Raw genomic sequence first — 18350 nt, 5'->3', positions numbered from 1 at the left:
ATACGCAAGTTTCTAAAATGTTTATTGAGTGAAATGGGTCGCTGCCTTCAACCAAAGGCCCAGTGGGACATCTCAAGACTTGCAGGCCCGGTGGAAATGAGCTAGGACCCGGGTCTCATTTGACAGTTTCAGCAGGCTGGAGCCAAAGCTGGGAATGTCAAGGGCAGCAAGATACTTTCTGGGCCAGGGACCACCAGTAAATTGTTACCTGCCGAGCATAAAGCTTTTTGCGGGGGTATATCGAGAGAGAGGCGGTCCCACAGACCGCGTCTTGGAAGAAGGACAAGGAGAAAAATGGGAGAGAAGAGTACCTTCACAAAATAGAACGCAGGCATTGGGGCGTTTGATTCCAAAACTTTCACGACAAACTTCTTCCACATGGCATAGATATCATCTCTCCCGAAGGCAGACGAACCAAGCAGGCTGGGGTTCTTCATTCGCTCGTACTGAAGCACGCTAAATAAATTTTTAAGCTGTGTGTTGAAGTACTGAACCTAAGGAAACATAATTCAAAAACTAGTTCTAGGAAGTTGACACAGGACACGCACGTTCGTTAAATGTCTGCAACTAAAGGAGTCACGTATTTGGAACTTTATATGCAAATGTCATGCCGAAACGCTAATTCAAACAAATGAACACGGCCCGAATCAGATGACTCCCAAGCAGCAGATCTTCTCTGCATGACAGAAAAGCAGATATGTGCCACCCTAGCCTGCTATGTACATAGTGTAAGTGGAAAAAAATGGGGTGCACTTTGTACTTAACATAAGAACATAAGAAAAGCCCTGCTGGATCAGACCAAGGCCCATCAAGCTTAGTAGTCTGTTCACATAGTGGCCGACCAGGTGCCTCTACGAAGCTCACAAACAAGACGACTGCAGCAGCACCATCCTGCCTGTGTTCCACAGCACCTGATATAATAGGCATGCCCCTCTGATCCTGGAGAGAATAGGTATGCATCATGACTCGTATTCATTTTGACTAGTAGCCAATCCAGTACAATTTTATTCGGTACATGACCAGCAGAATTACAAAAAGTCTAACACTCAGTTGTATCTAACCCACCATCCAAACACAATGGATGAGATACAACACCCCACAATAAAATGTGAAGCTGACTATAAATATAAAATACATATAAAGCCCAGCAAATTGCCTAAATAAAGTTATCTTTACTAGGTAGCCCCTTATTTAATCACCACTTTATCTTTGCGAATTTTAAGCACTATAGCTAAAAATCTAGCACAATTCAATATAAGCTCCGGGTTTGTCTCAAATAATAATTTCTGGTTTATCAGTAACTCCATGCCATTTCTTTATTATTGGAGAAATAAGCTTCATTCTACTTGCTCCATAAAACCTGCAGTGCAATATAATATGGTCCATTGACTCGATCCTCCCTGATCCACAGGGACAAAACCACTCTTCCAGTGGTACCTTTTTATACCGGCCTTCTGTTATGGCTGAGGGGAAGGTATTACATCTTGCCATTGTATGTGCCCTACGGTGTGATGGGACCTCCAAGAGTGAAAGATATAATGCTGGGGCGGCTACATATTTTATTGTCTGTTGAGCCCAGTATTTAGGAACACATGCAATGTCATTCTGCCTTTCTATATCATACAGCCTTTGCTTAACAATGTCCCTGGCCCTATCAATCAGCATCATCTGTAAAGACTCAAATGAGAACCCAAGTAAAGATATCCTATGATGAACAGCCTTAAGCCAGGCTGAGCAGTGGCTGTCACTGAGAATTATAGAGGTAAAATCAGAGGAATTATGACATAGCCTTAACCAGGTGATTATAGATCCTAAACCTATCCTAGCCTCTATTTTAATCAAACCTGTTTCTAAGTGAAGGGCAGCATTAGAGACACTACATGGTACTCGAAAGATGGATCTTAAAAATTTTGATTGGATCTTTTCCGAAGTTACTTGTGGTGGAAGGGCCCAACAGGACCCCGTACAAGAATTGCGGGATTACCTTGGCTAAGTAAAGCTTAAGACCAACAGGAATGGAGTGTCCCCCTTTTGCTGCAACAAACTTTGCAATGCCAAGCGCTGATTTACGACTCTTATTAGTGTTGTGCTCGAGGACTAGTAGCCATGGATAGCCCTCTCCTCCATGAACGTGTCCACTCCCCTCTTAAAGCCTTCCAAGTTGGCAGCCATCACCATATCCTGGGGCAGGGAGACCCACAATTTAACTATGCAAACTATGTTTGTGTGAGCCCCCCTGGGGGTCCAATACATCGAAGATGCCACATGGAGTGCTGTATTAACTTTCGCAGGAGAGGAGGAGGAGAAGAAGGAGAGTTGGTTTTTATATGCCGACTTTCTCTACCACTTAAGGAAGAATAAAACCGGCTTACAATCACCTTCCATTCCCCTCCCCAAAACAGACACCCTGTAAGGTGGGTGGGCCTGAGAGAGCTCTAAGAGAGCTGTGACTAGCCCAAGGTCACCTAGCTAGCTTCATGCAGAGGAGTGGGAAATCAAACCCAGTTCCCCAGATCAGAGTCCACTGCTCCAAACTACGGCTGTTAACCACTACACCATGCTGACTTGCGCCTCCACCACACAAAAGATCCCATTCAGGATACACATCCCTGCCCAGATATTAGTGAATGAATTCAAGGGAGAATCACCTTTTTGTCTCTGTCCTTTCTGCAGAACTTCCCCGCTCCCACCAGACTATTCAGCTTGACCACCGGCCGCAGCCCATTCATCCTGGGGATGAAGCGGAGCTTGGCTGCCAAAGGGACACACTTCCTCCGCTGCAGGCTTTCCAGCTCCTCCTTCGACAAGGCGCGAAGGTGCACTTTTGCAAGATGGCTCCTAGAAGAGAAGCAAATGTTTATTTCCCAAACAGTAATGCCATTCTTCAGCCTGTCTTGGCAACCATGAGAGAATCATAAAATCAGAGAGTTAGAAGGGACCTCCAGGGTCATCTGGTCCAACCTACCTGCAGAATGCAGGAAATTCACAACTACTTCCTCCCTCCACACCCGCAGTGAGCCCTGCTCGATGCCTGGAGGAAGGCAAAAAAACCCTCCAGGATCCCTGGCCAACCTGGCCTAGAGGAAAATTCCCTCTGGGCCCCAAAGTGGCTATCGGCATTTCCCTGGGCATGAAAGAAAGGGCCACAAGAGCCAAACAATGGCTCATCCCTTCCTGCCTTCCCTCTCATCATCTGCCTAAGTTCACAGCATCAGCCTTGCTGTCAAATGGCCATCTAGCCTCTCCTTGAAAACCTCCAAAAAACTAGCAACATGCTTCTACACTCACTTCCACAGCCACCAGTGGGGAAAGCCACCTCTCCCATTACAGCTGGGTCAAGAAACGCCAATAAGAAGGTGCTTAGTTTTTGTGGCACAACCCATGGGTTCTTCCTGGCCTTTGCACATGGGCTGGTGACCTCTTCCACTGCACCTCTGTCCCAAAGAGACTTCTTGCAAGAAACATGCCTGTTGGGCGAAGGCACCTTGGGCTGTAGGAAAGGCTTCAGACACCACAGGTTAGGAGCCAGAGTCTCCCAGAAAAGATCTGTGGCTTCAAATTCTAACACCTGGAAAACAAGCCACTTGAAAATATTGTCGAAGGCTTTCACGGTCAGAGTTCATTGGTTCTTGTAGGTTATCAGGGCTGTGTAACCAGCTGACAAAGGCAATGCCACAGTGATCATGAAAACAGAAGAATACAAAAAGAAGATTGAGGAACTTCTGGACCCTGCCACATACAAAAAACTAAAACGAGATCCAACTTGCAAAATTACCAGGAAAACTAGCATTCTGATCAAGAATTCCACTCTTCATCCCGACACACACAGAAAACTATGCAAGACTGAAGCACAACCACCACGATTATATGGACTACCTAAAATTCATAAGGATTCCGTTCCACTCCGACCCATCGTGAGTGCCATTGGTTCCCCAACATATGAATTCGCTAAATATTTGACCACCCTCCTACAGGACCACATTGGAAAAACCACTTCTTACATCAAAGATTCAACTCACTTCATCAACAAAATCAGTCCGTTAAGACTCAATCCAAAGGATATATTAATCAGTTTTGATGTTGTATCCCTCTTTACCAAGGTTCCAGTAAAAGACACAATCTCATTGATTAACCAGATTTTTCCAGAAGATATAACAGCCTTATTTCACCATTGTTTGACAACAAGTTATTTCCTATGGGATCAAGAATTTTATGAACAGACTGATGGAGTAGCTATGGGAAGTCCACTCAGTCCAGTAATAGCAAACTTTTACATGGAATATTTTGAAAAGACAGCATTAGAATCAGCACCTTACAAACCTACAGTCTGGTTCAGGTTCGTAGATGATACATTTACCATTTGGAGCCATGGTGAAGAAAAATTAATGGACTTTCTAAACCATCTTAATAATATCCATCCAAACATTCAGTTTACCATGGAAAAGGAAATTGAGGGTAAACTCCCATTTCTTGATACCCTTGTCATCCGTAAATCAAACCTTCAGTTAGGTCACAAGGTCTACCGGAAACCAACTCACACAGATCGCTACTTACACAAAAACTCCAACCACCACCCCCGACAGAAAAGAGGAATAATCAAAACATTAATGGACCGTGCAAGACGGATCTGTGAACCACAGTTTCTCAAGGAAGAAACTAATCATCTAAATCACGCACTGCTAGCAAACGGCTACTCCAAGAATGAAATCAGAAGGGCCATTAAACCAAACAAAAATCAGAAAACTCAAGAAAAACAGTCTCCCATAGGAAAGGTATTCTTGCCATTTATTAAAGGAGTCACTGATAGGATGGAGAAACTTTTGAAAAAACATAACCTACAAACAGTGTTTAAACCCACCAAGAAAATACAACAAATGCTACGATCAGCAAAAGACAAAAGAGACCCCCTCACCTCTGCAGGAGTATATCGTATACCTTGCAGCTGTGGAGAAGTTTACATCGGGACCACAAAACGCAGCATACAAACAAGGATAAAAGAACATGAAAGATACTGCAGACTTGGCCAACCTGAGAAATCAGCAGTGGCTGAACATGGACTGACCCAAACAGGACACAGGGTCTTATTCCAAGACACTGAAAGACTGGACAATTCTACCAACTATTTTGTCAGATTGCACAGAGAAGCCATTGAAATTCATAAACATCAGCACAACTTTAACAGAAAAGAGGAGAGTTTAAGAATGAATAAGGCTTGGCTTCCTGCCCTGAAAAACCTCCAGACAAAGACAGCATTCAACAATAGCCATACAGATTAGCTTTGGATTACACACATTAACAGATCACTTCAGGATACAATGGTTCCATATTAACATACCATACCCTCATTAGCACATTATCTTGATACTTACAGGACAATACTTTTGCAGGACAATACTCAGCTCAAACCCAACCCCTTTCTGACTATATATTACTCTTCCTACACCCTTGACACTGAGAGACACTGTCCTTCAGTGTTACTACTCTGAAGATGCCTGCCACAGTTGCTGGCGAAACGTCAGGAAAGAAAATTCCAAGACCACGGTTACACAGCCCGGATAACCTACAAGAACCAAAGCCACTTGAAAGTTCAGGGAACAGAGTAGATTTTACCTCGCCAGTATCTGGCTGCTGCTGGCGTACCCAGAGTCAGTTTAAATCCCTGGTATGTTGTGAAAGAGAGCCAGCGTGATGTAGTGGTTAAGAGCGGCAGACTCTAATCCGGAGAACCGGGTTTGATTCCCCACTCCTCCACATGAGCGGTGGATGCTAATCTGGTGAGCCAGACTGGTTTCCCCCCTCCTCCACATGAAGCCTGCTGGGCGACCTTGGGCCAGTCACAGTTCTCTCAGAACTCTCTCAGCCCATGCAGAGGCAGGCAACGGCAAACCACCTGTGACTTGACGGCTCTTTCCACCACTACCATGTTGTTAAAAAAAAACTCCTTGGGAATCCTAATAAGGGTAGGGAAAGCAAATATCTAAATTTAAAGAGCAAGAAGAGAGCCTTCTAACTGGAAAATACCTCACTCCGACGCTCTGCAGCTTGCTCCAGACAGCCTTTCGGAAGAAAACGAGCAAGTTCTTTTGAAACATGGTCTCTGTGATGTAGAAGAAAGACCGGAGGAGTACAGCAACATAGGAGTCCATCAGCCAGTACAAGAACTTGGAAAGCAGAGCTGTACGAAAATGGTGTTCTGAGGGAGGAATGGAGCGGCCACTATCTACAAGAAGAAGAGTTGGTTTTTATATGCTGACTTTCTCTACCTTTTTAAGGAGAATCAAACCAGTTTACAATCTCCTTCCCTTCCTCTCCCCACAACAGACATCTTGTGAGGTAGGGCTGAGAGAGCTCTAAGAGAACTGTGACTAGCCCAAGGTCACCCAGCTTGCTTCATGTGTGTGTGTGTGAAAAGTGCAGTCAAGTCGCAGCCGATTTATGGCGACCCCTTTTGGGGGGTTTTCATGGCAAGAGACTGACAGAGGTGGTTTGCCAGTGCCTTCCTCTGCACAGCAACCCTGGTATTCCTTGGTGGTCTCCCATCCAAATACTAACCAGGGCTGACCCTCCGGCTTCGTGTGTAGGAGTGGGGAAACCAACCTGGTTCACCAGTTTAGAGTCCACTGCTCACATCTAGGCATGGGGAATCAAACCTGGTAGAGTAAGGTCATTTATGCATGGGAGGTTTTGCCTTGGATTTGCCATTCTCTAGATGCACATTTTCCCCATCCGAATTCTCAAAACTCTGCATGGGGGCTTATTGCTGAGTTTTGAAAATTCAGATGGGGAAAATGTGCATCTAGAGAGCGGCAAATTCAAGGCAAAACCTCCCATGCATAAATGGCCAAAGTCGGCATATAAAAACCAACTCTTTTTCTTTTCTATTGTTAATGGATTTTACCTACTCATTTTAACACAACTTATGTACCACTTTATGTATCAATGCTGTACTTCAGAATTTATCAGAATTTATTACAGAGCGTAATAAATATTATTATTTTGAAGTGTAAGGATGTGTCACTGGCCACCAAGATTAGATTAATTCATGCCATCGTATTCCCTATTACTATGTATGGGTGTGAAAGCTGGACAATGAAGAAAGCTGATAGGAAGAAAATAGATTCCTTTGAAATGTGGTGTTGGAGGAGAGTGTTACCGATTCCATGTACTGCCAAAAAAAAACACCAGTGGGTTATAGATCAAATCAAGCCTGAACTGACCCTAGAAGCTAAAATGACTAAACTGAGGCTATCGTATTTTGGTCACGTCATGAGACAAGAGTCACTGGAAAAGACAGTCATGCTAGGAAAAGTTGAGGGCAGCAGGAAAAGAGGAAGACCCAACAAGAGATGGATGGACTCAATAAAGGAAGCCACAGCCTTCAATTTGCAAGATCTGAGCAAGGCTGTCAAAGATAGGACATTTTGGAGGACTTTCATTCATAGGGTTATCATGAGTTGGAAGCGACTTGACGGCACTTAACACACACAACACACAATAAACAATTCATTCCCTTAGGAGTCATTCCCTTAGGAGTCATCCCATACCTTTGGTCAGGCGAAGCCAGGCACAATCGCTCACCCTCATTTTCCACATCAATTCCCGCAGAGAAAAGGTGGCCAGCTTCCCCAGGGAGACGAGTTTTTTTACATTTTTGTAGAAGCGGCATTTGTTGTGGTTCGAACCCCAAAGTGCTGCGGGGACCACCCTTTCGAGACATTCCCTCACGAAGGTGTACACTTGCCAGCGGCTGCTGTTTTGCTTCAGGAGCGCCAGGAAACTGGTCCTGGAGGCGTCTCTGGGGGTTGTCTCCTCACTTTCTCCTTGACTCAACTCGACGTGTTCGCCAATTCTGCTTGAACTACTAGATGTTTCTGGGATGAAGAAGAAGAGTTGGTTTTTATATGCCGACTTTCTCTACCACTCAAGGAAGAATCAAATTGACTAACAATCACCTTCCCTTCCCCTCCCCACAGCTGACACCCTGTGAGGTAGGTGAGGCTGAGAGAGTGTGACTAGCCCAAGGTCACCCAGCTAGCTTCATGTGTAGGAGTGGGAAAACAAATCCAGTTCACCAGATTAGCCACTCATGTGGAGGAGTGAGGAATCAAACCTGGTTCTCCAGATTAGAGTCTACCACGCCATACCACCGCTCTTAACCACTACACCACGGACACAAATCATCCCGTACACCTCTGAGGCAATCTTCAGCGCCGACCTGCCGCTTCCTTGATAAGCTCTCACCTTGCTTTCTTACACCAATTTTGTCTGCAACCAAAAGAGGACAATTCCTTTTCAACACTGCTGGATACGGACACCTCGCATGGTTCCACAGCAGTTCTTGGAACACGTCTCTCATCTGCCAGTAACGCTTCGGAAGCCTCTTCTTCCTCCGATGGGGACTTGGGGGACAGGAATTGTTGGGCCGCCGCAGAACTGTGTCACTCAAGAAGATAGTTTCGACAAGCTTTCGTCCCCCTGCCCCATAACCCTTTAAGCGATTCAGCACAAACAGTTTAGGTAAATGCTCTTTCCGTGGCCAACGAGAATACAGGAGGTCATGCATCTTAATTTCTCCCGGTGCGTCAGAAGACTCCCCAACTGAACACCACGTGTTCTTTTTAAGGTGTTCATCTGTAGTAATATTTTTTGCAATTACTTTCTGCGTGGGAGAAGCTCTAAGGACGCCTCTTCCAACCTGAACGTCAGCCCTGGCGTCTGGGAGTGTTTCCTTTTCACTTTCTACCCTTAAGGCCTTACCACACGCAACGAATTTGTGATTTGCCAGAGTCTTGGAAGGTGCGCCAGAGGTGTGTGCTCCAGAATCACGTTCTTGAGCAATGTCCTTCACAGGGACGTCCGCCAAACAGGACCTCACACCCCCTCCAGGTTCATTTCTGCCACCATTCCCAATAAATCGATCATGGTGCTCGGAGAGAGACGTTTGTTTTCCTGACCCTTCGTCCGCCGGTGTGGTTTTAATTCTCTTTCCAGGCATTTCACTGCAATTCTTCAGTCTCCTTTTTAGTGACACTGCCGTAAATGATGACCGCACACTGGGACTTCGCTGGCTCACCAGATAGTCCCCGATCCTTGTGACTGGCTTGCTCTCTGTACAGTTCTGGCCAACCAAAGGAGAACCCAAAGAGTTACAATCTAAACCTTCCTGTGGGTCCTGTCCTCTTATTTTAGATTTGCGCTTCCTCTGTTTTGCCTTGCCTAGGTAACGCGCACGAGACCGAAGCCTTCCTCGCAGGTACCTGGATAAAACATTGTGGGATGGGGTGAAATACCTCTGCCTAAAGAACACAGGAGAGGCCACTGTGGTCCCTCCGGTGAGCTCATAGATAGGTTGCCCACAGATCTGGTAGCAGCAGCTAGGAGACACCAGGGCGAAGAGCGCACAGTGCTCCAACAGGTACATCATGAGCTCGTCCCCAACTCTGCTGAGGACCATTTCCCAGAGGACACTCTGGCAAATGGCTTCGGTTGTGTTATTAGGCAGAAAGCTCCAGATGGCGGGCGAGCCGGGCAAGGGGTGTTTGTTCTCCTCCAACAGGGCATAGCCAAAAGCCAAGACGTTCCTCTTATGCTTCTCACAGACTCTCTGAATGACCCTTTCGACAACATCGCGGGGACTGGAAAGCTGTAAGCAAAAAGCAAAGAGAGACATTGACACAGCAACAATGGGGCTCTTCAGAGCCAGCGTGGTATAGTGGTTAAGTGCAGTGGTTTGGAGTGGTGGACTCTGATCTGGAGAACCGGGTTTCATTCCCCACTCCTCGACATGAGTGGCGGAGGCTAATCTGTGAACCGGGTTGGTTTCCCCACTCCTCCACACGAAGCTAGCTGGGTGACCTTGGGCTAGTCACACTCTCTCAACCCCACCCACCTCACAGGGTGTCTGTTGTGGGGAGGGGAAGAGAAGGTGATTGTAAGCTGGTTTAATTCTTCCTTAAGTGGTAGAGAAAGTCGGCATATAAAAACCAACTTCGGCATATAAAAACCAACTTCTTCATCATCTGTTGAGATTGGATGGAAGAGGGAAAGGCCCCGTTTAGATGTCGTGTGCCATACATGGGAGAGCAGTCTGGGACCTCCAAGGACCTCGAAGGGCATGAAGCAAAAGCCGCAATGACTTTTCTGCATCCAAAGGGAGCCAGGAAGAATCATAGCGTTGGAAGGGACCACCAGGGTCATCTAGTCCAACACCCTGCACAAAGCAGGAAATGCACCACTACCTCCTCCTCAACCCCAGTGACCCCTACTCCATGCCCAGAAGATGGAGGGGGGACCCTTCACGATCCCTGGCCAATCTGACCTGGAGGACAATTGCTTCCTGATCCCAAGAAATGATGAGAAAGGAGTGACAGGCGTAGACCCTGACCAGTCCGCAAAATGTCTGTGTGTGTGTGGGGGGGGGGGGGAGTCCACACAGCTCCTCCACTGCACAAGTAGCAGCTCCCATCAGCAGCTTGGAAACTGTCACTGGGGTAATAAACCGCTAAGGGTTTAAGATTTCGCCTTCCTTTATTTAGATCACTGCCATGCTGCCTCGCCAGAACTTGCTCCAGGCAGCTGACAATGAAAATACTAAAAACAAAACAAGCCAAATGAACAAGTTTCTACCACTCCCAGGACTTAAAAAATACATATGAAGCGGCTGGTCAAATTTTAAAGACCTGGGCAATTTGCTAATTAAGACTGGCCATGAATAAAGGTCAACAATTCTGCATTTTAACAAATAATAATAACCTATTTGCATTTAAAATGTTTATTTATTTGGTTTGCTTCCTGCCCTTCATACAAGGACCTTAGGGCAGTCCCTGCAGATCTCCCCTTTGGGTTGCCACCCTCCAGGTGGTGGCTAGAGATCCCCTGCAATTACTGATTTTCAGGTGACAGAGATCGGTTCCCCCTGGAGAAAAGGGCTGATTTGGAAGGTGGACTCTATGGCATTATACCCCACTGGTGTCCCTCAATTCCCCAAACCCCACCCTCCTAAGGCTCCACCCCCTCCCAAATCTCCAGGTATTTCCTAACCTGAAGCTGGCAACCCTGTCTCCCCTACTTCATTTTATCGTCACAACAACCCTGAAAGGTAGACTAGGTTGAAAGGCAATTGTATGGGAAGAAGTCGGCTCTTGTCCTTTGCAATAGTTTGGAAGGTGGACTCTATTATTATTATATCCTATTGAAGCCCCTCCCTTCTCAAAATCCCACCCTCCTCAGTCTCCACCCCCCAAATTTCCAGGTATTTCCCCAACCTAGAGCTGGCAACCCTATCTCCCCTAATACATTAAGGGGTGGGGCTGTGGCTCAGTTTGTAGAGCATCTGCTTGGCATGCAGAAGGTCCCAGGTTCAGTCCCCAGCGTCTCCAGTTAAAGGGATTAGGCAAGTAGGTGATGTGAAAGGCATCAGCCTGAGACCCTGGAGAGTTGCTGCCAGTCTGAGTAGACAATACTGACTTGGATGGACCCAGGGTCTGATTCAGTATAAGATAGCTTCACGTGTACATTGTATTCTCACAACAACCCTGAAAGGTAGACTAGCCTAAAAGCCAATTGTGTGGGGAGAAGTGGGCTCTTGTCCTTGGCAATAGTTTGTTCATCTTTAAGGTGATGCAAAACTAACCCCATGCTTGTCTCCAGCCAGCCCAAGGTCCCCTCCTTGACACACAGGGCGACTTGTGTCTTCTGGGAGGCAGCCCAGCACTCTAACCATTCTCCTGCACTACCACCCCCTTCACTCAAAGAAACACCACTCCCCTCTTAAAGCCTCCCAAGTTGGCACACATCCCCACATCCTGGGGCAGGGAATTCCACAAGTTAACTATGAGTTGTGGGAAGAAAGACTTCCTTTTATCTGTTTTGAATCTCTCACCTTCCAGCTTCAGCAGATGACCCCGTGTTCTAGCATTACGAGAGAGGGAGAGAAACTTCTCCCTGTCCACTTTCTCCATACCATGCATAATTTTATAACCTCCATCATGTCTCCCCTTAACCGCCTTCTTTCCAAGCTAAAAAGCCCTAAGTGTTCCAACTGTTCCTCCTAGGTAGGGTTGCCAGGTCCCTCTTCACCACCAGCAGGAGGTTCTGGGGGCAGAGCATGAGGAGGGTGGGGTTTGGGGAGGGGCTTCAATGCCATAGAGTCCAATTGCCAAAGGGGGCACTTTCTCCAGGGGAACTGATCTCTATCAGCTGGAGATCAGTTGTCATAGCAGGAGATCGGCAGCTACTACTGGAGGTGGCAACCCTGGGGAGGTTTTTGGGGTGGAGCCTGAGGAGGGCAGGGTTTGGGGAGGGGAGGGACTTCATTGCCATAGAGTCCAATTGCCAAAGCGGCCATTTCCTCCAGGAGAACTGATCTCTATCAGCTGGAGATCAGTTGCCATAGCAGGAGATCGACAGCTACTACCTGGAGGTGGCAACCCTGGGGAGGTTTTTGGGGTGGAGCCTGAGGAGGGCAGGGTTTGGGGAGGGGAGGGACTTCTTTGCCATAGAGTCCAATTGCCAAAGCGGCCATTTCCTCCAGGAGAACTGATCTCTATCAGCCGGAGATCAGTTGCCATAGCCGGAGATCGGCAGCTACTACCTGGAGGTTGCCCGCCCTGCGCTCCAGCCCCCTGATCCTTTCGGCCGCTCTTTTTAGCGCTGCAAAACGAACCCCGCGCTTGTTCCTGGCCCGCCCGAGGCCAACTCCTCGGCACGCAGGGCGCTCTGACCATTGCCTCGCACTGCCCTTCCCCTTCATCCAACGCAACCCCAAAGACCCGCCACACACACACACACAGGCCATTTATTCATGGAAGGTTTTGCACTGGATTTGCCACTCTTTAGATGCACTTTCCCCCCATGCATAGTCCCAAAACTCAACAGTAAGCCGCCATGCAGAGCTTTGAGAATTCCGATGGGGAAGATGTGCATCTCTAGGGTGGCAAATGCAATGCAAAACCTTCCATGAATCAATGGCCACACACACACACCGGTACCTGCTGCAAAGAGAACCGAGGAGAGGTCGCCTCGGCCGGCAGCCCCACCAAGCAGCCGCCCACCAGGCTGCGGTAGCATGGGGGGTCCCAGTCCCGCACCAGCGGCTCCGGCTGGCCCTGGACGCCGGCTTGCAAGCGCTGCACGGCGGCTTCCAGGGGCAACACCGCCGCATAGCAGCTCCGCAGCGTCCGCTGCAGCGGCCGCCGAATCCCGGGCCGTTCCATGCCGGCGGCGGCTCCGCCTCGCTCCGCTCCCATTGGCCGCCCGGCCGCCGAGCCCGGGAAAAAGCCGCGGCCGCCGCGGCTTTTTCCCGGGCTCGGCGGCCGGGCGGCCAATGGGAGCGGAGCGGGGCGGAGCCGCCGCCGGCATGGAACGGCCCGGGAGGCCAATGGGAGCGGGGCGGAGGCGCCGCCGGGATGGAACGGCCCGGGATTCGGCGGCCGCTGGCTCAGTGGTGGAGCCTCTGCTTGGCGCGCGGAAGGTCCCGGGTTCAATCCCCGCCGTCTCCAGGTAAAGGGACCAGGCAGGTCGGTGGTATGAAAGGCCCCTGCCGGAGGCCCTGGAGAGCCACGGGGAGGGGTCGTGACTCGCGGCTCAGTGGTGGAGTCTGCTTGGCAGGCAGGTCCCAGGTTAGGGTTGCCAACCCCCGGATAGTCAGTACGGGAGCGACAATAATTTAAACAAAGTGCAAAAAAATAAAAATAAAATTATAAGCTACTACCTGAATGTCAAGACAACACGAGACAAAGTGTCCACAAAAGACCTACAAAAAGCTTTTGTCTTACTACATGATAATTGTCTTCAAAAAAGAAGGAATTTGTACTCATCTCTGAGACGACTTTGAAAGATTTGAAAAATTACTTTTATTGTACAACTGAATACTTATAGATGGCTTTTGTAGGTCTTTTTTGTACACTTTGTCTTGTGTTGTCTTGACATTCATGTAGTAGCTTATATTTAAAAAACCCTTTGTTTAAATTATTTTCGCTCCTGTACTGATTTCCAAATCTCCAGATACTTGTACAGTGGTGTCTATTTTCTCTCCCAACCTCCAGGTAGTAGCAGGAGATCTCCTGCTATTACAACGAATCTCCAGCCAGTGGAGATCAGTTCGTTGCGAGCCCAATTATCATAGAGTCCAATGATTGACAATTGAGAGGAGGTTGGGTGAAAGCTAACAGCTCTTTGTCTGATCAAAGGTAGGACCGGGTGTTTAGTTCCGCGCCCAAACGCAGGCGGGAGACTGACCCACACTCCAAAGAGGCAAGCAGTAAGATTTATAACTTCAAGCAATTACGTTTTACAATAAAGATACATTTTCGATCATGCGATGCTTCGTTATTCATTGTTCTCTACTTGCAATACATATTTCAGCGATCAGCAATTCTCTAAGCACAGCCGTGTCTGAGCTTGTCAGTTTCACCAGCCGGTAACATACTGTGCTCTATCTCAGATTAGAGAGTTTTGCACGTTCCGATGAGCGGGTCATGCTTGTGTGTGTGTGTTTACTGCTTTCAGGCACTTAAGGGAGGGGGGTTTGGGTTATGCTTGGTGCTTGCGTGTCTGCTTATACCTGTGTCCATGTGAATGCTAGGAACCATTACACAGGCACTTCACTGGAGGAAATGGCTGCTTTGGCAATTGGACTCTATGGCATTGAAGTCCCCCCCTCCCCAAACCCCGCCCTCCTCAAGCTCCACCCCAAAAACCTCCCACCGGTTGTGAAGAGGGACCTGGCAACCCAGGTCCAACCCTCGGCATCTCCAGTTAAAAGGAGGAGGCAAGGAGGTGATATGAAAGACCCCTGCCTGAGACCCCGGATCTACTGGTAAACTAATGAAGTTTAAGCTTCAAGACCCCTAATCCCAGAGGATCGTAGCTGGGTGTGCTGGGAAAGCGGTGGCTCCTCCTCTTTGAAAACTCTTTGGAGGGTGACCCTCATGCTTTCCTGTTCTTGACTACTCTTCCATCTCCCAACCAAGAAATAAATCACTGGGTTAATGCTGCTCACCAGGGAGTCCCCTAACAAAATGTAGAAGTTGTTAATGGGAATATCCACGCCAATAAACATGGTGATTGAAAAGGCATCCACCAGAAGGAATAAGGGTAGAGTCAGCAAGATGGCGGTTGTTAATGTTCCACGTTGCTTTGGTTGCGATTTAAAGCAGACTTTGACAAGCAGGGTCAGAACGGAGGTGGTCGCCACAAGAAAGCAAATAAAGAATGTTCCAAAAAAACAGCACAAGAAGAGTATAAAAATAAAATACCCTTCAATAACCAGGAGGGTTAATTGGATTCCAAAGACGAGGAAGGAGAGGACCCATATTAAGGAACACACAACAGTGGGGAAATTTGGTGACTTGTGGCATCGATACCAGTTTGGGAAGAGAACAGACACACACCTGTCAATGCTGATAGCTGCCAGGATCAAGTGATCAATGGTACGCATAAATATGAAAAGGTGATTTAAAATTGGACCAATATTATGCTTGTCAGTGTCTCCATAAATACCAGTTACAATTACATAAACATATGTATGAAATAGGAACAAAAGGAGCCCGAATGAATTCACATTCAAGTTCAAGAGGTAGGTGGCGAAAGCATTCCTCTTAATGCTGAAAGCAAGCAGCCAGAGGAAAATCCCATTTCTCACAAGTCCAAAAGTGCAGATAAAAATAGAGAAGGTGCTTATAATAATTGTATCCGCTCGAAGCCTGTTCATTTCTGAATCATGTTCGTTAGTTAAATTAAATTGTAGGAATCCAAAACTGAACTTGTTCATCACCCTCATCTTCTGCTTCAGATTTTCCCCTCCTCTTCTTGAACAACCTCTCCTGCTGGGAGAAAACATAAAAAGTTTGGTCTCAGTGGCAGTGATGGAGCACATCACATTGAACACATTTGACTTGAAATGACTACTGCTGAAAGTTAAAAGAGAAAGTGCCAAAGCAGGACTACAGCTGAGCATCAAGAAAATGAACATCAAGTAATGACTACAGGAGAATTACACAACTTTAAGGTTGACAATGAGGAAATTGAAATTGTTGAAGACTTTCTATTCCTTGGCTCCACCATCAACCAAAAGGGAGGCTGCAGCCAAGAAATAAGAAGGAGATTGAGACTAGGAAGGGCAGCCATGAAGGAGCTAGAAACTATTCTTAAGTGTAACAATGTGTCACTGGCCACCAAGATCAAGTTGATTCATGCCATCGTATTCCCTATTACCGTGTATAGGTGTGAAAGCTGGATGTTGAAGAAAGCTGATAGGAAGAAAGTAGATTCCTTTGGAATGTGGAATTGGAGGAGAGTGTTACGGATACCGTGGACGGCCAAAGAACAAAAACAAATCAGTGGGTTATAGATCAAATCAAGCCTGAACTGACCCTAGAAGCTAAAATGACTAAACTGAAGGTAGCGTATTTTGGTCACATTATGAGAAGACAAGAGTCACTGGAAAAGACCATCATACTAGGAAAAATGGAGGGCAGCAGGAAAAGAGGAAGAGCCAACAAGAGATGGATGGACTCAATAAAGGAAGCCACAGCCATCAGTTTGCAAGATCTGAGCAAGGCTGTCAAAGATAGGACATTTTGGAGGACTCTGATTCATAGGGTAGCCATGAGTCGGAAGCAACTTGACAGCACTTAACACACACACACACACACACACACACACACTGGCTTCTTCTCTACGTATGATGCTTTAAGTGGCTTAAAATAAGTAAGTAAGTATTTTAATTTGTAGATAGCCAAAAGCCATTACAAGGTAAATTAATCTATAAAAAAAGGAAATTATACAATAAAGGTAAAGATAAAATACAAAATTCCATATAAATTATGATAAAATACAATATAATTAAAATATATCCTAGCTGGCTATCATTCTGGCTAGCTACATTCTTTGGCACCAGTTTGGCTCTTAACTTTCCAGCAGCAACAGCAAAGAGTGACAGCCTATAAGTGATAAATGAGTCAGTATCTTATAATAAAAATACTAATTTATTGGAATCAGGAAATGAGTTTAGCCCAGTTAATATGCTATGAAGGAATTTTCCCCTAGGTATTGCATAAAGAGGACAAGCTAAAATATAATGGGGTAAATCCTCTACAGCAGAACCAAAAATGCAAATACATTGACAATTGTGCTAGTGGTACTTTATTATATTGTCCATCCAATATTGCAGTTTGCATTGTTTAAAAGCATAGAGATGTGAAAGCCATTCTGAGCTTTTGGACTGAGATGTTAACTAGATATTTGGTTCTGAGATGGTCTTTTTTTATTCATTTAAACCATGGAGAAAACTTAGATTGGAGAATTAATGAGCTATCAGTCAGAGTGTCACCCTTATTTACCCAAATGCACAATGTAGAACTATCTGCTGAAGCATCCAGCAGGTCATCGGGGACAGAATAACTAAAAAGAATATTATTAATAATGCAAAGGCGAGTGGCTTAAAATAAAATCAATAAATCTATAGATTGGATCCAGTCAGCTTTTTCACCAAAATTATGGAATTAATAAATCTAATCTGAGTCTTTACTTACATGCAATTCTGTCCTCCGTTGGTGGAACTCTTCTGTTAAATTTCCTTAAAAAAATTAATGTCATTCGTCTGCAGAGTGTATATAAATTGCATATAAAGGATAAATGGTAGAAAACGGTATACAATAATGAACAGAAGGGGGAAAAGGTATTCAGTGGAAGGGAACTCAATTGCAGGTTGACATGCATTGATTTATTTTGATACTTGGTTGCTCATGCATGACTGAAAAGACAGAGAAGTCCAGTGAGGCAAGCATACATACTTGTTGAAAACTGACTTTCTTGTTCTAGTCAGAAGCAACATGGAGCTAATGCTGCTCAGGTGACAAAGAATCCGGCCTAAATTCTGAAACCTTAGGGTTTTTTTAAAGTTACACAAATGGTGGGAAAGTGTTGCGTTGAACATGTTTGGTGGGAGAACGTACCTTGGTCAACAGCTTACAGCTGTGATTATCTGTGAGCCGAGTCTTGAAGATCCCTGTCTTCACACCGTATAGTTTTTGGCTTCTTCTCTACATATGATGGTTGAAGTGGCTTAAAATAAAATCAATAAAACTATAGGTTGGATCCAGTCAGCTTTTTCACCAAAATTATGGAATTAATAAATCTATATGGAATGAATGAAGGATGTGGACAGAATCGAGCGGGTGCAGAGGAGAGTGACAAGGATGATCAGGGGACTGGAGACCAAGCCTATGCGGAAAGGCTGAGGGAGTTGGGAATGTTCAATCTGGAGAAGAGGAGGTCAAGGGGGGACATGATTGTTGTCTCTAAGTATTTGAAGGGCTGTCACTTAGAGGAGGGCAGGGAGCTGTTAC

At 46.2% G+C, this 18350-nt stretch overlaps 1 protein-coding gene across 1 annotated transcript in view; it reads right to left on the bottom strand.

The window, feature by feature from the left end:
* TERT (telomerase reverse transcriptase) overlaps window positions 1-13214 on the bottom strand; it is a 29566-nt gene extending 16352 nt beyond the window's left edge. Inside the window, exons 1-6 of the mRNA XM_056854044.1 lie at window positions 12990-13214; window positions 8167-9643; window positions 7545-7877; window positions 6022-6220; window positions 2649-2838; window positions 312-494 (exon numbers count right to left, since the gene is read on the bottom strand). Coding sequence (XP_056710022.1) covers window positions 312-494; window positions 2649-2838; window positions 6022-6220; window positions 7545-7877; window positions 8167-9643; window positions 12990-13214 — 2607 coding nt within the window. The remainder of the gene's footprint in view (window positions 1-311; window positions 495-2648; window positions 2839-6021; window positions 6221-7544; window positions 7878-8166; window positions 9644-12989) is intronic.
* Window positions 13215-18350: the final 5136 nt, after the last annotated feature.

Source organism: Euleptes europaea, chromosome 8, assembly GCF_029931775.1.
Source record: "Euleptes europaea isolate rEulEur1 chromosome 8, rEulEur1.hap1, whole genome shotgun sequence".
In the NCBI taxonomy this organism is placed as follows: Eukaryota; Metazoa; Chordata; class Lepidosauria; order Squamata; family Sphaerodactylidae; genus Euleptes; species Euleptes europaea.
The sequence above is the reverse complement of the archived record's forward strand: the minus strand, read 5'-3'. Positions and strand labels throughout refer to the sequence as shown.